General features: G+C 34.6%; 3 protein-coding genes across 3 annotated transcripts; all 3 read left to right on the top strand.

Moving 5' to 3' along the window:
- The first annotated feature begins 360 nt into the window (after positions 1 to 360).
- On the top strand, positions 361 to 864 carry LOC148566699 (uncharacterized). Its single transcript, XM_088484387.1, has one exon. It carries the CDS (start codon positions 361 to 363, stop codon positions 862 to 864), a length of 504 nt encoding a protein of 167 aa, XP_088340513.1.
- A 144-nt stretch (positions 865 to 1,008) lies between these two features.
- LOC148566700 (uncharacterized) lies at positions 1,009 to 1,542 on the top strand. Its single transcript, XM_088484388.1, has one exon. The coding sequence runs from the start codon at positions 1,009 to 1,011 to the stop codon at positions 1,540 to 1,542; it is 534 nt and encodes a 177-aa protein (XP_088340514.1).
- A 23,709-nt stretch (positions 1,543 to 25,251) lies between these two features.
- On the top strand, positions 25,252 to 27,071 carry LOC107638906 (stilbene synthase 1). The gene is made up of 2 exons (XM_088484091.1): positions 25,252 to 25,536; positions 25,872 to 27,071. Exons 1-2 carry the CDS (start codon positions 25,359 to 25,361, stop codon positions 26,861 to 26,863), a joined length of 1,170 nt encoding a protein of 389 aa, XP_088340217.1. The 5' UTR covers positions 25,252 to 25,358; the 3' UTR covers positions 26,864 to 27,071.
- Positions 27,072 to 27,634: the final 563 nt, after the last annotated feature.

Below are 27,634 nucleotides of genomic sequence, written 5' to 3' on the forward strand. Positions count from 1 at the left end.
TATATAATGAAGAAGATGACATCATAGCAATCCTCCAACAACAGAATGAAGAAATCACTCGGAAAAGAAGATTGGCGAAACAAAAGGCAAAAGCTAGACGGAGCAGACCCAAAACACAAAAAAAAGTGTGCAATAATTATTTAAAATGATTTTTAGTTCTTGGAATGTTAGGGGGTTGAGGGGTGACGGAAAAATAAGGATGGTAAAGGACCTAAAGAGAAAATTTAGATTAAACATGCTAGGTTTGGTGGAGACTAAAAGACAATCAGTGACTAGTTTTGATGTTAAAAAAATTGGGGGAACGGTTGTGTTGGTTGGGACTATGTTGAGCCTACCAGTGCCTCTGGCGGGTTGTTGCTAATGTTGGACGAAGGTTCTTTTGAAATCATAAATTGCTATAAAAGTGAGAGATGGTTGTGTGTTGAAGGAGTCCTATTGCAGAATAATTTTAATTGTGCCTTTATTTTGGTTTATGGTGCACATGTTAGAGATGAGAAGCTTGTTGTGTGGGAGGAGCTGAGTTACATAGCTGGTTTATGCCAGGTTCCCTACTATTTCATGGGGGACTTTAATGAGATTGTACATGTGGAAGAAAGACGAGACACCGATAGCTTATCCTTGTCGGCGGAGGATTTCAAGAATTGGATACATGACATGGGTCTAGTGGACTTGCCGATTACTGACCGCAAGTTTACTTGGTTCAGAGGACGATCCTGTAGCCGTATTGACAGGGCCCTGTTGAGTTTGGAATGGCTTGAGGAGTTTCCAGAGAATCGGTTACGAGGTGGTCCAAGGGGTTTGTCTGACCATTGTCCTATTATGGTGGAAGATAAGAGGCTGAGAGATGGCCCTAGACCGTTCTGAAGTCTGGACTCGTGGTTTACACATGAAGGCTTCCTGATGTTGGTAAAGGAGGAATGAAGAGGTTTAGGAGAGGTGCAATTCACAGATAAATTAAAGGCTTTGGCAATTCCTCTGGGTAGATGGCATAAAGACAATTTTGGTGACATGGACAAGAAAATTTTGAAGTTTGAAGAAGAGATTAAGAAGATTGATGATATGGTGGGCGAGGGGGTTTATGATGGAACGGTAGAGGCAAGAAGGAAAGCGCTTGTGACGTGTTGTGAGAAATGGTATGTAAGAAAAGAACTACATTGGAAGCAGATGTTGCGCTCAAGACATGTGAGGGACATAGATAAAAACACGAGGTATTTCCACAACATAGCCTCGGCGAGAAGGAGAAACAACAGGGTTGATGCACTGGTCATTAATGGAAGATTGATAAGAAATCAAGCAAGAATTAAGATTGCGATTAGGGACTTTTACAAGGACTTATACCATCAGGAGGAGTCGCCATTGGTGGGGTTCAGAGATGGTCTGGTGGAGATGATCAGTGAGGATGATGCTTTGGCTTTGGAGATGCAACAGACTACTGAGGAGGTTAGAGAAGCAGTGTGGGATTGTGAGTCATCAAAGGCTCCCGGTAGTGACGGTTACAACATGAACTTCATAAAGAAATGTTGGGATGAAATTGGTTCTTAATTCACGAGAGCGGTGTTGGGCTTTTTCTAGTCCTCCAGATTACCGGCAGATGCTAATGTCACTTGGGTTGCACTGGCACCTAAGTTTACTGGAGCAAAGGAAATCAAGGACCTCAGGCCGATTAGTATGGTCGGGTGTGTGTACAAAGTCATTTCAAAGATGCTGGTTAGGAGAATGCGAGCAATAATGCCACGACTAGTAGGCGAAACATAAAGTGCTTTTGTGAAGGGGAGAAAGATTCATGACGAGGCTCTTATTGCGTGTGAAACTGTTCATTGGATTAAATTGAGAAAAAAGGAAGCGGTGATAATAAAGTTAGACTTCCAGAAGGCATATGGTAGGGTCAAGTGGAGCTTTGTGGATCTTGTATTACAGAAGATGGGTTTTGGAAGAAAATGGAGGGGATGGGTTATGGAGTGTGTCAGTACCTGCTCTATGTCAATATTGATAAACGGTTCGCCTTCTAAGCCGTTTAAGATGGAAAGGGGCCTACGACAAGGTGATCCACTGTCTCCATTTTTGTTTGTCCTTGTCGTTGATGTTCTACATAGGATGTTTGGGGAGGCGGTTAGGAACGGGCGCATATCTCCGTTACTGGTTGGTAGAGATCATATTGAGCTGTCGCATCTTCAGTTTGCGGATGACACTATTCTGTTCTACCCTCCAGAGGAAGAGACAGTTAAGAATTACAAGAGGATTCTTCGTTGTTTTGAGCTGATGTCGGGGTTAAGTATTAACTTTGACAAATCTAGCTTGATTTCCATTAACTGTGATAATCAGTGGGTACAACGTATGTGCTGTGTGCTGGGTTGCAAGGAAGCCTCCATTCCAGTAAAATACTTGGGGATCTCGCTAGGAGCTAATCCAAGATTGGGGAAGACTTGGAAGCCAATTATTGACAAAGTAGAGGAAAAACTTAGCCTTTGGAAAGCCAAGGTTCTTAATAAAGCTGGTAAGTTGGTGCTCATTAAATCTGTGTTAAATAGCCTTCTTGTATATTATTTGAACCTATATAAGATGCCAAAGGCTATTGCAGAGAAACTTATCTCCTTACAGAGAAGATTTCTATGGAGTAAGGATGATGGTAGGAATGGTATGGCTCTGGTCAGGTGGTAAGTGGTGCAGGCGCCCAAAAAGTTTGGTGGATTGGGTGTTGGGGATGCCATGCTGTGAAACTCAGCTCTTCTATTTAAGTGGTGGTGGCGCTTTTCAAAGGAAGATTATCCGCTGTGGAAGAAGCTTGTTTGCTCGTGTAATAATCTGAACCCAAACGTGATGCTGTCCTCTCAGGTTTTGCCTATTCGGGGAGGTCCCTGGAAGGATATATGCCAGATACAGTTCAAGAATCAGTAGGTGAGACAGAAGATGATCACTGGATTGGCTATGGAGGTTGGTGATGGGAGAGGGACTCGGTTCTGGGAGGATGTTTGGCTGCGTGGTGGTTCTCTAAAAGATTAGTTTCTAAGACTTTTCTCAGTTTCAAACCAAAGAAGATCTGTTGTAGGAGATTGTGGGTTTTGGGATGGGGCTGAGTGGATATGGAACTTCCAATGGAGGCGAGAGCTATTCCAATGGGAGTTGGATCTAGTGAACCAGTTGCATGAAACATTAAGGCTGGTCAAACTGGATCATGACAGAGAGGATAGAGTGGTATGGAAATTTGATAAACAAGGAGTCTTTTCTACTAACATTTTTATGCAGGTACTGCAGGAGGACGTAATTCCGGAGGATATAACAAGTTACAGCTTTACAAGGACAATTTGGAAAGGTCTTGTTCCACCAAGAGTTGAACTATTTGTATGGTTTGCTTTGATTGGTAGGGTCAATACGAAGGAGAGGCTGAGCCGGTTAGGAGTTATTAACCAGGAAGATGTTGCATATGTGTTATGCAACAAAAGTGTTGAATATGGTCACCATTTGTCCTTGGTTGTGCTTTTTCATGGCAGGTCTGGTGTGCCTGGTTATCATTTGTTGAGAGGCCATGGTCATGCCCGGAGACGTTGAAGGAACATTTTATAAGTTGGACTGAGATATCAGCTAGCAAAGAGGAGCGCAAGAGGTGGATGATGTGTTTTTGTGTGATTATTTGGAACATCTGGCTAAATAGGAACAGAAGGATTTTTCAGAATAAAGGAAAAGGGGTTGACGAGATTATCCATATGTCCTTCATGCACTATAAGGAGTGGTTAGGTGTAGATCCTTTTTGTTATTGATGGCAATGCCGGAGATGACAAGGGAATAAATAGTGGTGTTTTTGAGATGGGGAGCTATTGGTTAGGTGTTTTACTTTATGGTTTACGCGAGTACTTTCTTGTTTTTTCGCTCCACTTGTTGTGTTGAGCTTCTTTCTTTCAAAAAAAAAAATAAATAAAATTTACTTCCTTAATGATCATGAAATGTATAAAAATTTAAATTAGATATTTTTATAATAAATTAAAATATTTTATATTATCTGATAAAATATCAAAAATAAATAAATATGATACGTTTTTTAAATATTCGTGATTTGGATAGATATTATTTAGTAGTTATCAATTTATATTTTTAAATATTAGAATGCTTAAAATAATATGAAGTGTATAGGTATCTCTTAAACTATTGTAACTGTGAGAGAGAAAGAAATTAGAGGTGTGAAAAATCACTTTACAGTTTCATCGACAGTTTCATTTTTCATGATGAAGCTATGATAAGAACAAGTGAAATTGAGTAAGTGTCTTTTTTGTCCCATTAGAAACTGAATAAAAAAAGGTTTAATTATTCTGTTGGTCTTTATAGTTTTGCGAAATTGAGTCCTTGTACCAAATTTTTTTTAATTGTGTCTCTATGCTTTTTTTTTATTTGAGTCCCTACACCAATTATTTTTAGTTGGGTCCCTATACAATTAAATCAATTACTACCAAGAGGGACCTAATTGAAAAAAAAATTTGGTGTAGGGACCCAATTAAAAGGAAAAAAAGTATAGGGACCTAATTGAAAATTTTGCGAAACTATATGGATCAACAGAGTAATTAAACCTAAAAAAACAAAGGTAAAATGATTCTCTTCTATTCAATTTTATTTTTATCTCAAATCATAGTGTCAACAAGTGAAGTTGGTTGAATCTCTTTCTTGTTACATTAAGAATTTGTATAGAAGGTAGAGTGATTCTCTTTCATTATATTCAATTTTTATCTATTCCTTTTTAATTTCAAGTCATCTTTTTCATTTAATTTCAATTCTTATTTTCTTTGTATATCTATCTAATTTTTTATCATAATAAGAGATCAAATTTATTAAATTACTAATACTGAAATATATAAAATTTCAAATTAAATATTTTTGTAACGAGTTAAAATATAAAAGATAAGTAAAATTTATTATAATAATAAATATATACTGTAACACCCTACTACACAGTGTTTTACGCTTAAGTCGTAGAACAGAGGTAGTGTGGTGTTACGGACCTCTAATCATAAAATATTTACTTATAATAGTGGAAAAATATAATATACTAGGAGCCTTGAAAAACGGGTAAAACAAAATCGCAAAATAAAAAGCGCAACGCTCCGGAACGGAATAACTTGCGAGCGAAGAAACCTAAAGATTACAGATATGAATAAGCAAAAGAATAAAAGAAAGCCAAGAATACAGTGAAACTAGCTCCTGACTCAGCCTGCAAAGCCAAGGCTGGCTGGAGAATATTTACATATATTTACATAAGTATCCCAAACACCCAACGTACAGTAATAAGTCCCTAACTCTCCTATAACCTCTATGAGGAACAAAATAGATAAGTTTTTTGGAGAGAAAGCTAAGTAACTAAGTACATATATACATAAGCTGATAAACCAAAATATCCCAAGGACTACTACGCTTCAGGAAAATCCAGACGCCTAGCGTGGAGCCTCTCGACCTGCATCTGAAAACAACAACACAGTATGGGGTGAGAACCAGAGGTTCTTAGCATGGTAAAGGTGCCACGCGTATAATAAATAAGGTCCTGGGAATGCCAGAGGCAATCCTGGAACTCCATCATACAATTATAAAACTTAATTTCTAAGCAGAATCCATAAAAAGGGGTGGGTGATCTAAGTACTCTAAACTTACTCACTTTTAAACCTAACATAAACCCCAAACCATTCCACCCTTCCTCCGATCCTCCATCATCCATGAATCAGCAGAGACAAACAAACAAATAGTTTCACGCACAAGTAGGAAACAGGTAGTGCAAATAGCAAATATAGCAGTTAGCAGGGTATATATTCAGTTAGGCAATCCCAAATAATGCATAGCAAACAAAACAAACAAATGCACATGATGCCTGCCTATCCTACGGCTGTTGATATCAACTGTCGGTTATGTAGCCATCCCTACATGTTCTCAAGCTAAAAAATACACCATGGGGAGAATCCCCAAGCTGACATGGGGAAGAGAACACCCCAAGCTCAATAATATCCATGGGACGAATCCCAAGCTGACATGGGGAGAAGAGACAACAGCCCAAGATGACATGGGGAAAACAATACCCCAAGCTTAATAATAACCACGGGAAAAATCCAGGCTGACATGGGGGCTATGCCCGAAGCTCAAGTTATTCAATCATTTCTTACAATTTATCATTTTCATTCTCAATACTAATTCATGTCTCATCTCATCATTCTCAATTTCACTTAACTCATTGAGCATACATTTTGTTATCCTTGATTGATTAATATCATCCATTCTCAAATTCTTACATTACTCTCTTACTTGCCTCATACATTTTATAATACTTGTAGAAAATCACTCATTCAAGCCTTCGCAGTAGAACTCGTTCATACACGCACCTCCTTCTTATACAGTTCGTCATTTTTAATCTTTACTTCATTCCCAAGTTATCTCTATTTCCTAGCTTCAACTAATTACTAAGCTTATTAATAAGATCCAGGGTTAACAGGGAAAAAATAGAGGTTTAGAAGTCTAAAATCTGGCTTAAAACACAAAATCCAATTTTGCAGGAAACAAGGGCCACGCGTACACGTGGTAGTATAAAAAATTAGCACGCGCGCGCGTTCCCTTACCATGCGTACATGTAGGAGAGAACATCATGTCACGCATACGCGTGGGTCATGCGTACCGTGGTCATGCATGTTGGCTTATCATGCGCACGCATGGGCTACTCGGTTCAAAATGCCACATCACGCGTATGCGTGGGCCACGTGTACGCGTGGATGTGCGTTTTTCCAAAAAAATAACAGATTGCCCAGAAAGCTGCAAAACCATAATATTGTTACCTGCATAACACATTCTTCACACCAAACTTCCGTCGTCCATAACTTTCTCTACGAAACTCCATTTTTCACAAAATTTATATCGTTCAAAAGCTTGTGAAACCATCTTTCATTTGAAACAAACCGCATTTCCATCCAAAATTTGAGGAGCAAGTTATGGACTACCAAATTTTATCAAAAACCACTTTTTACCAAATTACACCAAACCTCATTTTTACCAAAACTACATTTTCCTTTCAAAGCTCATTTCCACTCAACTCAACATACCATAACCATCAATCTAACTAGTCTTTAACCATAGCACAACAATTCTTACAACTTAGCTTAATTACACCACATTTCTCCCAACTTTACCAATTTTAGCCACAAACCAACATATTACTCTATATACATATACTATCATCATCATGAAATTCCTCCACCATTATTACAACATTATTCATTATGACAATACCAACAAGTCTAAATAAACACCACTCAATCCCAACCACATCATTACATTGCCATAATCATAAATCCTTCATCCATTATCATTATACTAGCATATATATAAATACATTCAATCCCACATGATCAACTACTCAACAAATACCCACATCAACTTATCCATTCATATAATAAAAACTAATCATTTAACACATTTAATCACTTCAACTTATCCTACAGTTCCTTAGCCTAAGTTTTCACAAAACCTTATATATTAAACGCGCGAAACCTAAACCATACCTTGGCCGATCACCACGTTTACTCCAAGGCAACCTCACAAGTCACACATACAGCCCCTCTATCTTGGGAAATCCACCAAAATCTTAGCACCAATCTTCCACCAAGCCTCTAATGTTCACAATTCAATTCCAATGCATATATATCTACTTAATTTACACCTAATACACATGTACACTTCAATTTCAGATTTCACATAATAAATTCAAGGTTTGACTAAGGTTTAGGTGATTCTTACCGCACCTACACGCGTAGCAACTCAAACCCAATAAGCTCCGGAAGCTAAATCGAACCTAAAACACCGAATTTGGCAAGATTTCATCACAAGAGCTCAAATTTCACAAATAGAACGGGGGTAGAGAATCTGAGGCGAAATTGAGGCTTACCTGTGAAATTGATCCGATAGAAACGTAGAGCTCGACGTGCTAGACGCGTTGCCGCAAATGGTGCGGCGATCAGAGCTCAAACGAGGAAGTTATGGTGGTTGGAAGGTTTGATGAGGGTTTGGAGCTCTCCTCTCCCCCTTACTGCCTTCAGCGTGCTTTGTTGCTGAATGGGGGAAGGAGATGGCTCTATCCCCTTTAAGTTATGGGTCCGGTTGGACCCACGAGCCCAGTTTAACCAGTTCGGCCCATCCGGTCCAATTTTGGGCCAAATTTTTCGAAATTGATATCAAAATTCTTGTTTTGAAGAGTTCTATCCTATTTTGACATTAGATTTACATTTTTAATTTTTCTAATTAAAATTCAATTTATTGGCTAATTATTTACTAATTTTAGCGGGATTTACATCCTACTCACCTAATTAGGAATTTTGCCCCCAAATTCAAGCTTAGTAATCTGAGATAGGCACATTGGTCATTTCTCTTCTTGGGTTCAAGTTCTCAGGTGTGTTTTCTCGTTCCAATTCTTAGTCTGTACTAATATCATAAATAGTTCAATACATCCTAGTTTTAATCCTTTAATCTTAATTGCGCACCGATTTTTATTTTGTTAAAGCAACATTTAAGAATGCGCAACTAGTTTCTCTTGAGGAGGTTCGAAAACTATTTTTGTTCTCAAGCGGCTAATCAGTAATGCCCCTTAAGGTATGGAAGAATATTAAGGGACCGACATTCTTAATGGTTACGGTTAGGCATTATACGTGATACTAACTCAAGCTTGGAAAGATAATAAACCCAGAAGTGATTAAATTATTGGAACGCTGTTCGCTGTAAAATAAAGGGATGCTCTATATGGTGAGTACAACAAGTTCTAGAGATTAACGAGATATACAAGAAGAAGTTAAGGTGCATTTTCAGAGAGAATGGAGATTCAAGCTGGTTAAGGAGAAGATATAGCGCACCAATTTAAATAAACTTTAGCCAATGTCAACGGATTACCAATTTTACAAAAAAGAGCAATTCCACTTGCGGCAAGTTCCTAAGATTTATGAATTTACATTATTATGACAAGACAAAGTCGGATTCATTTGGGGGGAGCAAGATTCGTGCAAGTTAGGGATAGGATTAAGAGTTTATCCATTCATTATTTAAGAAGAAGTCCGGGGTAGAATTCTATTGTAAGCTACAAAAGAAGGTTAGGTCGACTCGGAAGGATTCATTAACGCGCTCTCTGATCCAATTGGTATTTCATACCGGGAACACTTGATTGAACGAATCTCGTCCTCTATTTCATAATCCCCCAAGCTTCTGAGTTCCATCGATTCTAATAGTGTCGTCACACCACTCTCAACCCTCTTGATCCCTAACCTATGACTCAAGTTGTATGTTTACTCTTCTATTCTTCTTTTACTACATAACTCTAGCTATTATTTTTCAAAAACCTAGTCACTCCCTCAAAGTCAACCAAATACCGTTTTGTCTCAGTAATAAAAAGTCATCTTTTGATCATTTCCTTGGAAATCACAATTCTCACAGCCCGGGGGTGGATTATGATAAGTGTTACAGGTCATCATCATGTAAAGCAGTCAAAATTTTAATTACTAGTTCATCATTACCTCTAACCGGAGCATATGTGCTCTTAGCACCATCCGCCATCATAGTATACACTCGTCCCGCCTGCGGAGCTCTCCTAGCATCCTGACTTTTCTTTTCTGGGCAATTCCAGGACATATACCCGGCTCTTCCACAGTAATAACAGACATTCCAGCCAGCCCTACACGGAGTGTTTGGGTGGTACCTTCCACACCTCCTGCAAGTCAAGTCGTCCTGTGGAAACTGAGCTTGTTTTCCGTGTCCTCATCCCCGGTTATTATTATTATTGAACCTCCGGAAGCTATTCTGGCCTTGATGTTGCTATGGAATATTCTCGTTTTGAAGAGCTCTATCCTATTTTGATATTAGATTTACATTTTTAATTTTTTAATTAAAATTCAATTTATTGACTAATTATTTACTAATTTTAGTGGGGTTTACATATACTTTATATTATTATTATTATTATTTGAAGCAACTAAATTATTTTTATTAATTTATAGATAATAATAAATAATAATTATTGATAGATTTTAGTCAAATAAACTATAATTTCTGTTATTTTAATCTTAAAAAAAGCAAAATATATATTTTATAAATAAAAAATAAAAAATATTATTTAGACATCTCGTAAAAAAATATTATTTTCTCATGTTTGAAAATATTGTACAGTTAAATGTATGTCGTAGGATTATCATTTTATTCTATCTAATGTTTATTTGAGAATATTAATAAACTTTTATGTTTTTGGTTTTATATGTTAATAAAATACTATTAATTAAGTTTAATAAATTATTACAAAAACCTAGGAATTTAATTTTTTATCTAAATAAAAAATTCATTAATGTTCATTTTGTAACAAAATAAGAACATTTATGCTTTAATATATTTATTAGTCAATTTTGCAAAAATAACAATTTCGTTGCTGTTTTTTTAGATATTTGTTTTTTAGATATTTGTTTTTTTTAGATTTTTATCAGGTTTTGGTATAACACTTAATTATTAGATCTTATGTATTTTTAAAATTTTGGGTGGGACAATTTGTGGTGGACAAATTGTTGTAGCAATTTTTTTTCTAATTTATCTGCAGTAATATACAAAAAGCGTATTGCATTTTTAAATATTTAAAAGTACAAGACGCAGGGGACGTATTGTGTTATTTTAATATTAAAAACACAATACATGGAGTTATTGTCAATACACAGGAGGTGTATTGACATTACACAGGAGCATATTGACGTTATACATGAGGCGTATTGTATTTTTTATTTAAAAAATATAATTGAAGTATTATAAAAGGAAGAATAGATTTGTTCGGTTGAGTGTGAGTGTAAGTGTGAGAGATTTTTTCCTTGAGAGTGTAAGATTATAAAAATGGAGAGAGGTGCTAGATTCAAAATATATTATAATGGTCAAATTTTTTCTGAAAAATTTAAAGGTGAGTTTTGTGTGTGAGAATCTATGTGATTTTATTATTCCTTTTGTAATAGCATATGAGAAATCTAAGAGTATATTTTGTCAATATGTTGATAATCAAGTATTAAAGAGAGTTACAAATATTCTTTGTAGATAGACTGCGTTAGTATTCGATGGTTTCGTTCAGTTTCAAATAATGTATGTGGCTAATGAAGTAAGTATGCAAGGGATGTTCTCGATCTACCAGCAAACACGGACACAAGTGTCAGTTATCGAGTTATATGTTGAGTTAAAAGAATTTGTTGAGGTTATTTATCGAAATCTAACATCAACTGGACGATTTATGACACTAAAAACGTAAAGAAATTTGAGGGAACTTATCATATTGCTGGTCGAACTGAAGATGTGGATGAAGACGATATAATAGTTGAGGGCACTTATCATGTTAGACGGTTGCACTCTATATTAAGCAATGCTGCAAGATGCCATTTGGAACTACAATGTTCCTTATATGATCATTAAGGTTGTATATGGTTTGGTTAATCCAAAAACTAAATTTATTTTTTGGTTAACCAAAAATTTATTCTTGGTTAATTAACCAAATTGCTTTTATATGATAAAACTAGTTATTAACCGGTTATAAAATTTAAAAATCAGTTTTTAACTGGTTATAAAAATAAAAACCGATTTTGAAAAATAACTGGTTTTTGAAAAAATAAAACCAATTTTTGGATAAAAAATTGGTTTTTAAACCAAAAAACCGATTTTTGGATTAAAAAACTGGTTTTTTAAAAAAACTATTTTTTTTTAAATTGAATTTTTATTCTAGAAAATTAAAATTAAAATTTTTTAAAATTTGGTTTTGGTTAATCGGTTTTTTTAAATTTGGTTTTGGTACCGTTAACCAATTTTAAAAAATATGGATATGATTTTAAAATTATTTTGTTAAATTGGTTAACCAAAATATAGTTATGGTTTTTTAACTGGTTGACCATATTTTGATTTTTTAATGTGCACCCCTAATGATCATGACTATTTGGGTTCACATAAACTGCAAAAAGCCAAAAACGTAACAAAATGAACGTATAAATATAAATAAAATATGCACAATAATAGAAACACTATTAAATAGAATAAAAAATTTACCCCATCTGCAAGAATATCATCTAGTAACTGCCTGATATGAGAGATGGTCCACTTTTTATATCCTTGAAATTGCGATCGCCAATCAATCCAGCTGAAATAAAATAAAACCTTAAATTTCACAATCGATATATTTAATAATATATTTAAATAATATATATTAAGTAATTTTACTTGCAAGTAAGCTGAAAATTTTGCTGTGATTGAACCAGTGCTAGGAATGGTAACCGTTCCCAAGTCCATACACATAGTAGTGCCAAAGTGCCATCCACATCCTTGTAATCATAACATGATGTCCGACATAATGCTCTATATAAATGTGTCAGGCAAGCAGATTCCCAACTAAAATCCCTAATCTTAGAAAGATTTTGGAACAGAGGCAAAAACTTCCAGTGGATTAACAATCCTAACTTGTCATAAAACAAATTTGTCCCAAACAAATAATATGTGAATCTTCACGTACATCTGTCTACCGAGTGTTGTACCCAACTACATGCGGTGATTTAGGTGCAAAGCCATGCAAACTTGACACCGCTTCCTTTACGATCAACTACAGTAGGTAAAATGCTAAATTGTATCATAAATTTATTTTTGAGGCCACTAACGTTGTTATTTGTAAATTCTAACATAGGCATACCATCTATTGGGATATCAAGTATCATTGCAATATTTTTCAAGGTAACTGTGCATTTACTGTATGGAAGATGAAACATATAAGTTGGTGTGTTGCGTAAAGTAAGTTTCCAAATTTGATATACGTGATAGAATCTACTATCTTGTAGCTCGATTTCAACCTCGGGGATCATACATATCTTAGTGGAGATGTCTTGCACTATAAGAAAAATGCTGAGTAATGTCAGATTTACCGTCGGATTCTTCGAATATATCCGATGGTAATCAATTTATCGTCAGATTTACCATCGAAAATAATCAGACAGGCTCGCCGGTAAATATTTACCGTTGGATTTATTTCGTCCGACGGAATTACCGTCGGATTTTGCGGTGGATTACCAGCTCAGAAAACCAATTAATTACTGGTTTTCCGATGGTAATGTTGGTACCAAACATGTTGTTTCACGCCATGTTACCATTGGATAATTCCTACCGTAATTCCAACGGTAATGTCAATTTTTTTTTTTGGAATTTGAAATAAATAGTTAATTTTAATTTTAAATTTAAATTTTTTTTGTACAATTAGTGGTCAATTCATAAATAATGAAGACTTTTTTTATTTAAAATAAACAAATAATACAATGTGAAAATTAAATAAAAGTCAAGTACACCAAATAAATGTATGAAACAATAAAACAAAAACCTAATATCTACAAATTCAGGTAGTCGTCGTCGTCAGTTTCGTGGCCCTAAGTCGGGGGTGTAGGACTCGGTGACGATGTCCATGTGCCACCAGTTCTACCATTCCCACTAGCAAGGTCGATGCCAGCGGTGTGCATCTGGGCCTGGTACACCTCCATCTGAGCCTCCATATGCTGCATCCGCTCTAGCGACTCCCTAAACTCCAGCCTGAGCTTATCCATAGACGTCACGCGGGTGAGGATCTTTTGATTCCTCTCCTGATAATCATTAAGCTCTTGAGCCTGCTAATGAAGGCTGCGCTGGAGCTCCTGCACTAGAGCTTTAAATCCACGCCTTCCTCGAGCTGGACGGCTTGACTGGTTGTAGAGCCTGACAACAGCCTCAACGTCGAGGTGAGAAGGCTGCTGGTGAAGAACGACCACATCCCGTATACGCTATTATTGTACGAGGCTGAGGCGGTCGCGTGCCAAACCGCATCGAGGTCGACGACTGAGGCCGCAGATCCATCAGTGGCATCTTCCCCACTTTGCTGAGACTGCTGAGTCGCGGGCTCTAGTCTCTGTGTGTAAGACTCCTGTGCAATTAGCACAAGTTACTGTGATTAGTAAGAAAGATATATAGTTAATCTCTAATAATTTCATAGCAGAAGATAATCAGTTATATGTTTACTCACATAATGGTCCTGAGACCTCTGATCAACAAATCTCGCTTTGTTCTCCTTCAACATGTGGGTATACTTGAATGTCTCCTCCAATATGGCCTCATGTTCCAATGCCTTCGACTACACCAGTTGCATTGAAATACAAAATTAATAGAATGCCTAGTAATGATATGCAAAATAAATAACATAACGAAGTTATTAACAATATTAAAGGAACTATATACCAGCCTGGCCTTCGTCTTCATGAAGGTTGCCAAGCCGCCGGTGTACCTGGATGACCTGGTCGATGCCCTATTAACTCGGTTGGTGAGACGCCAACGCCTGAACCCCAAGTCGGCCTCTGAATGAGCTAACATCCGCTTCTTTACCTCCGGTCAGGGCCAGCGCGTCCACTAGTCCCAACCATGACGAACATCATCCAGCATCTGCTTGAGTCGCTGACCCCATCCTATAGTCGAATATCTTCCAAATAGTCAGGCCGTGCTCAGCATCCCAAATAAAGTACAGCTGCAACAAAGAAGCTTTAAATTTAGGTAAACAAGATAGAGGATATAAACTAGCTAAAAAGGTTTAAAACAGAAACAATGAAAGTAATTACCGCCCATTTCTCAAATCAGCACTGCCTAGTCTCAGCAGAGATATTTGTGTAGCTGGGTTAGGGCTGGTCGTACATCAGCTTTATGACATTCGTCATCTCTTGCGTACACGTGTTCGGGTTCGGCAAGAACCTAACAACAACCCACAAACAAGAATCAACACTAATCATTAAATCTAGAAAGAGTAAAGTATCATTTTTGTCTCCAACGTTTGGGGTAAGTCCCAAAGTTATCCCTAACGTTTAAATTGTCCTATTTAAGTCCCTAACCTTTTAAAATTGATTCAATGTTGTCCTGCCATTAGAGATCTATTAACATAATTGATGGTGGGACAAAATTTTGACGATTTTGAAACATTAGGGACGTAAATAGGACGAAAACGTTGGGGACAAAAATGATACATAGAAATAAATTTTAATTTTATCTTTTAATAATATCAATTTTTTACGAATACATAGTTATTCAATTATTTTTAATCACATCTAAGTAAATTACACTTAATCACATTACTTTCATTCTAAATAAATTTATTTTTATAATTTTACTTTTAATGACTTTTACTCTTAAACATTAAAGAATTTTGATACATTAGAGACAAAAAATACAATTTATACTTTATTGTACATGTATCATTTTTTTTTTTGCAAGTTTATGTACTATTTATTCTACAAATATTTCATGATGAGTAAAAATCTTTAAGAGTAAAATTATAAAAAAAATAAATTTATTTAGAATAAAATTAATGTGATTAAGTTTAATTTATTTAGATGTAGTTAAAAAATAATTGAATAACTATGAAGCGTAAAAAATTGATATTATTGAAGGATAAAATTAAAATTTATTTTTATGTATCATTTTTGTCCCCAACATTTTCGTCCTATTTAAGTCTCTAATGTTTCAAAATCATCTCAATTTTGTTCCGCCGACAATTTTGTTAACAGATCTCTAATGGCAGGACAACATTGAACCAATTTTGAAATGTTAGGGACTTAAATAGGACGAATTAAACGTCAGGGACAATTTTGGGACTAACCCCAAACGTTGGGAATAAAAATGATACTTTACTCATCTAGAAAACAAGAATCAGGAATCATAATAATGAAAACTAAAAAATAATAACCAGCCATTCAAATCAACTTAAATCCACTAAAGAGGAATTAGGTTTCAGGAACTTTCAGCAATAACAAGTATAATAATCAATAGAAGAATTTCTAATGTCATTGTTTGACTGACTCAAACATAAACAAATTAGACTATTTGTTTATATATAAAGTGCACTTCTTCTGTTTTCTTATTTTTCTTTGGTCTAAAATGGAGAAATCTAACCCTTTTAATATGTTGGAGTGTTGAAAGTTGAAACAAATTTTAGCACGAAATAGTTTTATGCTTTGAGCTTTGACACTTGAATAACTAGTATCTAATTACATGAATTTTAAATAATTACTATCTACATTAACTAATCCATCTCTAGTGCAAGCTTCTAGCAATTAAACAAGTACTAACTACAAAAGAAACCTACACAGTGAGACAATTATTGGTGGCTAACAAGTACTAATAATTAACTTATTTTATTAAACAATGTAAGTCATACCAAGAAATGTGAAGGAAACATTCTGCTGGAATAATGCTATTTGATGAATTTGCCAAAATGTTTCGCAACTATTAAGCAACTAAATAATCTAAAAACTGAGTTGACGGTATAAACAGCACAAGAAAATTTTTACTGGAAGATTTTTTCGTCTAACGCAAATTATCGGCGGATTTTTTTGTCGGTTCTTTCAATGGATTGTCGAGCCTGAGTTGATGATTAATCCGACGGAACATCCACCAGTAGGCTTTTTATTTTTTTTTTCTGGCACTGTTTAGCCACAACTAACAGTCAAATGAAATTAAAACACTTGTTAACGAAAACGTTATCAGAAATCTAAAATTAGCAAAAAATAACAAATTATTTTATTAAAAATAAATGGTACGAATACAATAAAATATCATAGAAGTAGAGTATTGTACCCTAAACTAACAAAAATGCATAAAAACCTAACCGCTACAAATCCTGATAATCATCGGTAGCGACAGCGTCGTGGTCCCTCTGCTGAGGCGGCGGAGTAGGTGCTGTCGTCGGTGCCCCACAAGTAGCGTTGCCACTAGAACCAGCAGTGCCGCTGCCTCCAGTATGCATCTGCTGGCTGTACTCCTCCATCTGCTATCACAACCAATCGAGCTACTCTAGCTTCTCCGTTAGCTCTGAGCTAGCGGCAATGCTTGCAAGAATCTCTCGATACCTCTGCTCAGACTACTCCTGTTGCTGGTGAAGCTCCTGTCTTAGCTTCTGCACCTCTTCCCTCAGGTCGATAACTTTCTGGGGATCAGCAAGGCTGGTGGCAAAGGTAGGAAGCCGCCAACACGGAGGAGCAGAGGCCACTGGTGAAGAATGAGCCCATCCCGTAGCGGTGATTCTTGTAGGGTTCAGAGGCGGTCTCGCACCAAATCCTGTTGCAATCCACGACTGAGGTATCGGAGATGGCTTCGTCGACTCTCTTAGGCAGCTGAGATTGTTGGGTTGCGGCCTCCAACCTCTGCTGATACTCCTCCTGCGGCACACACGTTAGTTGTGATTAGGATAATAGTTAAATAATTGACTTTAAACCAAATAAAGCTGAAATTTAGGATTAATTTAAACTCATATAATGTGTCGCCGACCGCTTATCAGCAAATCTCTCCTTGTTTGCCTTCAAAGTTTGGGTATACTTGGAGGTATCTGCGAGTGTCACCTCACGATCCAACGACTTAGACTACAAATTAATATATCAACCAAATAATAAACTAAATGAACAAATTAAAAAATGATAGACAAATATATATGAAGCAGGAAATCTTAATTCTAATTTCAAAAACATAATTTTAATTATTTTTATTTCATTAAAAATCTTATAAAAATTTTGACAGAGTCTCCCCGAAATTCGGATTTAGCCACCCTTAAAGGGTTCTATCAAACCTAAATTAACATCATTATTTTCACAGTCAAGCATTTTCCAATTAATTTCAGCAACAGGAATCAACAAATAGTTAAATAATCCAACATTTTCCAGCAATCTCAGAGCCTATCTAACATATTCTAACCTATTCTAACCACCTAAATCCAGAAAAACTTAAAATTAAACACTCTAAACTCTACTAACTACTTAAGTAACTTGATAATGAAAAAGGAAATTAAACACCCTAAATTCTACTAACTAATTCAAGTGACTACTATAACAAAAAATAATGCCAAAATTCTTACTAGTCTCATCTTCGTCTTCATGAAGGCCGCCGACCCACTCGTATACCTCGATGATTGAGGAGAAGTCCTGTTGGTGATGTTCGTTAGACAGTGACGCTTGAACCCCTTTTTATCTCTAAAATGAGCCTCCAGATCACGCTTGATGTTTGGATAGATCCACGAGGTTAGGTGGTCTTTTCCCTGACGAACATCGCTCATCATCTGCTGAAAATGTTTGGTTGTTCGGTGGTCATAGATCTTCCAGATCATGAGGTTATGCTCTATATCCCATATGAATTTTAAGTGCACAAAGTGATTCACCAATATTATTTAGTTGGAAAAAAATACAGTTTAAATACAGTAAATTAATTCTAACCAAATTGGGTTCTTACCGCCCACTTCTGAGACCAGCGCTCTCTGGTCTTAGCCGGGATCTGCGTGTAGATCGGCCACGGATGGTCATACATGGACTTAATAACCTCAGATATCTCCTGTGTGCAAGCATTTGGGTTTGGTGCAAACCTGTCAGAGAACAAACCGCATATTAACAATCAAATAAGATAAACAAACTTAGCATAAACAAACTAAAGATAAACAAACTTAATATTAAAAAATTAAACTCATGACTACATGCCATCGGGCCAAATCCTCAGCCGGATGACAGGCAATGGTGGAGGGGAATCCTGCTTGCGGGCATTGGAGGTATCACCCACCGCAGGCTCTGTCGACATCGTCGCTGCATCTGTAGGGGGCGTAGCAGAAGGAGGTACCCAGTTTGGGTTTGGGACCATGATAAATTGCTAGTCCGATGGACCTGCCTGTGACATCACAGGGGTCGACGGGGTAGCTAGGATAGCGGGCGATGACTAGGCAACCCTAGGGGATTTGGTGGAAGCCCACCCTCTACTACGACCACGTGTCCCACTCGACCTACCTCTGCTGCCTATCGTCATGTCTATACAGCGAATACGTTAATAACATATTAATAATATAACAAACACCAACCAATAATAACATAAGAAGAAACTCAAGAAATAACAAATAATTCAAAAAGTGATTTAGTTTAGTAAATTAAAAAAAAAGGAAATTACATAGTGTTTTAGTTTCAAAATCATTAAATTAGACTTTCAGACCATTTTAACTTCATTCTATCTTATTTTCTTTTCAAAGTATTCTAACTTTCATAGCATTCTAACAAAGCATTCTAACTTTGTTAACAATTTTTCAAAACATTCTAACTTTCAAAGCATTCTAACAATCCAAAAAATTATCCTATGCAAACTCAACAAGGCACAAAATAACATGATGAAACATCACTAGCTATGCATACGGCAGAACGCTGTAATTAATCAGCATAAACCAGCACTTCCAGCAGCAATATGAATCAGCAAAATAAGCTTAAAAATAGTAATTTTCTAACAAAGCAACAGTAACTAGCGAATCATCAAAATAGTTAAGCATTACTCAAACAAATTCAGCAACAATGCTTCAACTAAATTTACAGTAAAACGCAGAATTAATTATTCAGACCAATTCAAATAATCCCAGCAACAAGAATCGGCAATCTCAAATAATAATTCCAAAGACATTGAGTAGAGATCAGAACCTATCAATCTAACTAAATTATCCTAACCTCACCACCTAAAATCAATTTACAACAAAAATTAATCTACCTAAACTATGTACTAAAAATCAACGAACTAAATGAAATTAAGATTAACTAAATAGAAATTAAATAGCGTGAAAAACAGATTCAATGAAAACCCCTAACCACCTAAAATCAACTAAAACATAAATTAATCTAATTAAACTAATTAGAAGAGAGAAGAGAGAAAACCTGGAATAGAAATGGGTGGTTCGAGCAGCGGCGGTGGTGGCCTTTCCAATGACAGTAGGCCAACAGCGGCGAGAATAGATAACAGAGAAGGGGCGTTTTGAGCAGCGGCGGTAGGGCAGGGCAGCAACGGTGGTTCCAGCAACGACGGCACGGGGCTAGAGAGAGACTGCGAGGTTAGAGAGAGAGAGAGAGAGAGAGAGAGAGAGAGAGAGAGAGAGAGAGAGAGAGAGAGAGAGGAAGGTAAGAGAGTAAAGATAGAAACCAATTTCGAAATAAAGGGGAAGAGGGTTCGCAGTTCGAATTTAGGTTACGATTACCGTCGGATTTACCATCGGATTAATCTAACGGTAGCGTGGTGCGGGTTACCAAAATGCAGCGTTTCACTAAACAAGGTTCAGCGTCGGATTTACTCGCCGGTAAATCCGATGGTAGCTAGTGCACCAAAATTTATTTTTTTCCCTCCAATTTTTGTCGTCGACATTACCGTCGAAACATCAACTCCGATAATAATATTTTTGGGTGACGAATTTATTGTCAATTCCGATGGTAAATTTGACGAAAACTCGCCGCTAATGCTTGACGCCAAGTAGTGACCTTAGGTGGTATCTTAGGATTGAATGAATATTCTATATGCAACTAGCTTAGTACCTACAAGGCAGAATCTTTCTTGCGTGTTGGAGGAGGCTGCGCATCTTGAACTACTTCAATTATTTGAGAAGACCAACTACTAGAGAAATCACCATGTTCAAAAGGACAAGCTGGATAATAACAATGCAACAGCAACACCGTTTTGTCCGACACAAATGTAGGATCATTAGGAGGCTCAACTATAACACACTTATCCTTGACAACCTGGTTGAAGCGTGCGCTAATGTCTACAATTCGTTACCATTAGAAATCAGCAATTTGATTAAAGCTTAATCCAGATACCAAAGAACAATGTGAAGAAACTTTCATTTACTAAGATCCGATCATGAATAAGAGTATAAGACTATATATAGTTGATAACTAAGGCTGAGCTAAAATGAGGACTTGATTGTTGAATCGGTCAAATTTTATTATTGGAACAAATTTAAAATATTGAAAGACTTGTTATCTTTTAGTGTAAATTTTAATAAGTTATTTATAGATTAAATAAAAATTATTAGATTTTTTTATTAACCTAATCTAATGCTTTAAATTTTATAGTGCATTAGATAAGCTCAAAAAACATAGACTGATTTTAGATTGACCGTCTATCTAAAATGAGTCTAACAATTTTATGCGTATTAGATGTACTACTTTTTATAAACCATTAGATTTTATTAAATGAACATCATCATATCAAAGAATATTATAAAAAAAAAGAATATTGATAGATTTTATAAATATAAAATATATTAATATATACATACATAAATACATTTTAATATAAAATATTTTAAAAATGATAAGTATAATATTTTTTTAAAAATAAATAAATATAAAATATATAAATACATACAAAAATTATATTATTGTTTAATATGTACAAGCTAAGCAAGACTAATTAATTAGAGGCGGGGAGTGACTCTCCAGTGTCAGCATCCACCAAACTCCTCACACACCCAGTCAAATACATCGTCTTTGAATATCGAAATTTATATAAAAATAATAAGATTACTTAATTATGAATAAACATAATTAAGTACCACTAGTTAATAAGTAATAGATTTAAATTTTCTAAATTTTAAATTTTACTCTAGAGAATAAAATATAATTTTTCTTTTATAAATAGGACTAAAAAAAATGTAAAAAAAACTATTCAAAAATAAAAAATCACACTTTATTCTCTAAAAAAAATTTAAAATTTAAAAAATCTAAATTCATAAACAACACAAATATTTTTAATTTGAGAGATTTAATTTCAACATGACATAGATGAAGGTGTGTAAGTAAGGATTTGAATATAACAGAGAATCAAAGAAAATATATTTACAAAAAAGAAATAAATGAAAAAATTATCAAAGAATATATTTGTTTCTCTAAGAAAGTATTTGGTCATTCTCTCTATATATTATAGAAACTAACCCTTTTTAATAATTTTTATATTAATGATCCTTTTTAATAATTAAATCTCTCTAATAGTTCTTTATAATAATTTTTTTCTTTATTTTACTTACATCCAATTCAACAAGTATGTCTGCTAAGCTCATCCTAGCTAGATGCATATGTGACAAAAATATATCCAATATTTTTTTGGTACTTTGATTCTCATTCATGCAGTCCCTACAAAATTCAATTTTAATGTAAGAAATAACATTGAGCGACTAGAATAGCATAGATCAAGTTAATACATATTATTCATAGTGCAACAAAAATTTTTAAAGATAGCATTAGGAGGAAAACTTTTTCCCAAAATACCCTTTATATTTCTTTCCCCTAAACTAAATATGGCTACATAAAAGACTTATTAATTCATCTGGCACTCATTTGTATTTATCTATTCAGTTATAGGATACGTTCAAATAAAATGCTTTAAATCATTCGAAGAGATATGGAAGAGATGAAGAGATGAAGAGATGAAGAGGTAGTCAATTTCTATTTTGTTTCACATATTTCTTCAGTTTTGTAATATTCATTTGTTAGTTATATGATTGTGCCAATATCAATGTTATTATAGAAGTAATTACAGAAAAAGCACATTAGTAGAGGAGAGATATGGAATATGGTTCATAAAAGAAAGGATGGCTATATCCATGATGATGTGCATGTTGTTAGTGTAAGTATCATTTTAAAATTGTCTAGTTCTAGTTTTGTATTTATATTGCTAAATTTAAAATCATTATAATGAAATTCTAGCATGTTTACAACAAGCGATTGCGAATATTTTAGAGCCAAGATGAATCCTCCAAGAAGTTTCATAAAATGATTCGCTTGCACAAGTCCTTAGAAAGGAGCACCCAGTATGAGTTTGTGGTGTAGATTTTGGACTATGTCTCACCCAGCTTTTTGGTAATACTACACAATAGTCAGACTCTGGTGTGCAAATAGAGGAGTATCAAGAGATGATTGTCGAATTAAACGCTGAAGCAGCAAAAGAGAAGATGAAAAGACAAACAATGGAAATCTTTTGAGATACCTCATTCAACAGCAAGAAAATAATTTGTCACCTGACATTGCTGCATAGCTGGATTCTTTAGGGAGCACACCAACTTTATCTTGTGAAAGGCCATCTATCTTCTTCTGGCAATGATAACCTGCAAAAAAAAAAAAAAAAAATCATGAGTTTGAATCAATTGGTACAAATACTATAGAATTCTATTTGATTTTGTCTTTACTATTTATTTACCTAAGGATAGATACTTTTTTTTAGTTTATAGCCAATGATGCACTTATGACAAATTACTTTTATATATATTATTTTTGCATGTGTGTTTTGATTTGATTGAACGCTATTTATTTTAATTACTTTCTAATAAATTAAACAAAAATAAAAAATGGCACAAAATACAAGATAGAAAATTATTGATTATGAAATAGAGTAAAATGCCTACCAAACCGAGAAAAGAACTAATAACAAAAAAACAAAATATGACGGCGGTTTATAGAATCGCTGCAATAAGATCGTAATGTTATATTTTCGTTTTAGTTTTAGCGACGGTTGCAAAATAGTGACAATACAAACGCCGAATTTTTAAACATTATTCAAATCTAGCAACGGTTATAAACCATCGCAAAAGGGATCCGCAGCAAAGTCCTAGTATACAGCAGTTATTCCAGGGGTTTGCGAAAACTGCCATTAATGGACAATCGATGCTATCTGTTTTGCAGCGGCTATAAAACCGCCACTATCTGACTATAAAACTGCCACTATTTGCCAAAATTTATGTAATAGTATACGAAATTGTTTTGTCAACAAAATTGACTAATAATATATAAAAATATAAATTAATGAATTATTATTTAAAAAAAAAACAATTTAGGCACCTCATTAATATAGAAAAAGGTAATAAAAAAATAAAAAATATTATTAAATTAAATTTAAATGGGTTCTATATATTATCTTAATCTATATCTATAAAAATATAACAATATGTACAAGGGGATCGGCTCTTTTTACAACCTTTCCCCTCTTTTTGACCTTCATATTATTTATTTAACAATTATCAATAAGATCCATTCTAACGAAACTGACTATTTTAACTTTCATATCCATTACCATTTTCGCGACTACTTCTTTTGAAATCACACACTACTAATTGCAGTTTAATTAATTTATTATTTTTGCACGTTGCAGCCTTTTTTGCCTTAGAGAAGCAACTAACCTTCTATCCTTTCAAAGGAGATTAGTGCATAAACCGGTATAATACTAATTCAACGTTTTATCCATTAAATATATAATATTAATAAAAATGAAATCAGTTAAAATGAAAAATTTTGTAAATTAACTAAGAGATCTTGAATTATTAGAATATTAAAAATAAAAAAATGTTCAATTTGTAACAGATATAGATGATAAAAGATACTATTGAATACAAATAAAATTTTATATACAAATTAAACTCCAATCCCTGTTATATACATTGGTGGTGATGGTAAGCTTCAGTTACGAATTTAATGACTATACTATTAAAATTCAATTTATTATTGCGGTACGTAGTTGAGATGATATATATATTGAGGAATATTTATGATTCCAGTTTTACAAGTTTATAAGTTGTGAATGGCACTATATTTTTTTTAAGAAAATATCTTTTCCATCCGTAAAATGATGAGAGACTGACTAGTAATAAAAAATTCTAGCAGTATAAAATAATATAGTCAATTATATTATATTATTATTGTTTAATATGTACAAGCTAAGCAAGACTAAAATTAATTAAGACCAGACTCATGTGGTGTGGTAGATATATAGAGGCGTGGAGTGACTCTCCAGTGTCAGCATCCACCAAACTCCTCACACACCCAGTCAAATACATCGTCTTTGAATATCGAAATTTATATAAAAATAATAAGATTACTTAACTATAAATAAACATAATTAAGTACCACTAGTTAATAAGTAACACACAAACATTTTTAATTCGAGAGATTTAATTTCAACATGACATGGATATAATGGTAATAAAAAGCACGTGTGCCCAGCTACCTACTGCATGCACCTATTCGATGATATGCCCAAAACTAAGACATTTCTAACAAACCAAATCAAAGTCGATTGCCATAAATAAAAAAATAAAAAAAAAAAAGGAAAGCGAAACAACAAATAAATACAACATATTCTACCAAACACAAAATATATACATACAGCACTATAAAGAATTAAAGAAATATACCACCAATATATAATCTGAGCCGCCATCCACAATATCATGAATTAAATAATACTAAAACTACACAAATATGTAAAATAAATCAATGATATATAAACAATCAATCAAAGTCAAAGTAAAGCAATAAAACAACCAAGAAGTCAGAGAACATCGTTTGAGCACGCTTTTTCTATGTATGTTCCATTTCGTCCATTCAATGCCACATATGCCCCTACTCTCATGCATATAAATATCCCCCCTCCCCCTGCCTAAGTCTTCACCAAAATCCCAAAGAACATAGCTAATAAGCTTTCCTATCCCAAACAACATAGCCAAGCTTTGCTATTCCAAAAAACACAGCTAAGAGAAGATGGTGTCTGCAAGTGACATCCGCAAGGTTCAAAGAGCAGAAGGTCCTGCAACCGTATTAGCGATTGGCACAGCAAATCCACCAAACTGTGTTGATCAGAGCACATACGCAGATTACTATTTTAGAGTAACCAATAGCGAGCACATGACCGACCTCAAGAAGAAATTTCAGCGCATTTGTACGTAGTTTTATAGTTTTGTTTTATTTTAAATATTTATAAAAAAAATTCGTCGTTTTAGATTTATATTAATTAATACGTAATAATTAACATATTATATGATATATCATATTCACTGCTTAATATTAATAATAATAATAACTATTTAACGATAAAATTATTTTTATAATTATAAGTTTTTGGATAAACTATTAAAATAGCATCTAAAGATTCAAATCACTACAAAAATAACTCAAAAAATTTACAAATGTGACAAAAATAATAAAAATGGTGATAAACAATTTTTATATTTGACAAATAACTTGATGGATGTGAATTACATATTATTATTTCAGGTGAGAGAACACAGATCAAGAACAGACATATGTATCTAACGGAAGAAATACTGAAGGAGAATCCTAACATGTGCGCATACAAAGCACCGTCCTTGGATGCAAGGGAAGACATGATGATCAGGGAGGTACCAAGGGTTGGAAAAGAGGCTGCAACTAAGGCAATCAAGGAATGGGGTCAGCCAATGTCTAAGATCACACATTTGATCTTCTGCACCACCAGCGGTGTTGCGTTGCCTGGCGTTGATTACGAACTCATCGTACTCTTAGGGCTCGACCCAAGCGTCAAGAGGTACATGATGTACCACCAAGGCTGCTTCGCTGGCGGCACTGTCCTTCGTTTGGCTAAGGACTTGGCTGAAAACAACAAGGATGCTCGTGTGCTTATTGTTTGTTCTGAAAATACTTCAGTCACTTTTCGTGGTCCTAGTGAGACAGACATGGATAGTCTTGTAGGACAAGCATTGTTTGCCGATGGAGCTGCTGCAATTATCATTGGTTCTGATCCTGTTCCAGAGGTTGAGAATCCTCTCTTTGAGATTGTTTCAACTGATCAACAACTTGTCCCTAACAGCCATGGAGCCATCGGTGGTCTCCTTCGTGAAGTTGGACTTACATTCTATCTTAACAAGAGTGTTCCGGATATTATTTCACAAAACATCAATGATGCACTCAGTAAAGCTTTTGATCCACTAGGTATATCTGATTATAACTCAATATTTTGGATTGCACATCCTGGTGGACGTGCAATTTTGGACCAAGTTGAAGAGAAGGTGAACTTGAAGCCAGAGAAGATGAAAGCCACCAGAGATGTGCTTAGCAATTATGGTAACATGTCAAGTGCGTGTGTGTTCTTCATTATGGATTTGATGAGAAAGAAGTCACTTGAAGCAGGACTTAAAACCACCGGAGAAGGACTTGATTGGGGTGTACTTTTTGGTTTTGGTCCTGGTCTCACTATTGAAACTGTTGTTCTCCGCAGCATGACCATATGATGCAGTTTATTATATCTCTCTGCATATATGTGATTGTGTTACTTTTTAATAATTATCTTTTGCTTAAGAATAAGGTTTTGATTGTATTGTTAGCTGAGTGAAAACTTAGACAAAAATGTCGAACGTAATTCTTTTATGTGAGGATTTAATATCAACGTTTGTAACTATTAGTTAACAAATATATGAAATTTTTTTCAATTGAGCAACATGACACATACCAATATTTGGTTTGTAATTTCATTTAAAAACAACTATAAACGCCTTCGCATGAGGTTTCATTGAAGATAAAGTCAAAAAGTATTTGGTATGATAGTAGTATAAGGCTTGATGTATTATGTATTTGTAATCTTTATATTATCGTGCGTTTGAACTTTGAAGTATCTCATAGATAATTATATAATAATGTTACTTTTATTGTCTAATTTTTAATATGTTGTTATCCAAGTTTGAATATAATAAAATTAATTTTATAGAAAAAGAATACTCATCATATCATCTTGTGTTACGTTGCTGTAAATACGGAACAAAATTCAATTTCTTAATATTGTGTATTGTTCCAGTGATCCAGTCAAAGCTCGTCGAGTTACAGACATTTAAGTAGCATATACAATTGCTGAAATACATTGAGAAAATAACGGAAGTGTTTGTAACCGTTGGTATTATTTTTTTTTTTTGTTTCTCACGATACGTTACTAGACTCTATTTAAGAATTTATTATTGACTAATAAATTGCTACATGTATAAGACAAGATTCGAACCATCGACATTTGT

The sequence above is a fragment of the Arachis ipaensis genome, chromosome B4, assembly GCF_059453495.1.
Source record: "Arachis ipaensis isolate K30076 ecotype BB chromosome B4, ASM5945349v1, whole genome shotgun sequence".
Lineage (NCBI taxonomy): Eukaryota > Viridiplantae > Streptophyta > Magnoliopsida > Fabales > Fabaceae > Arachis > Arachis ipaensis.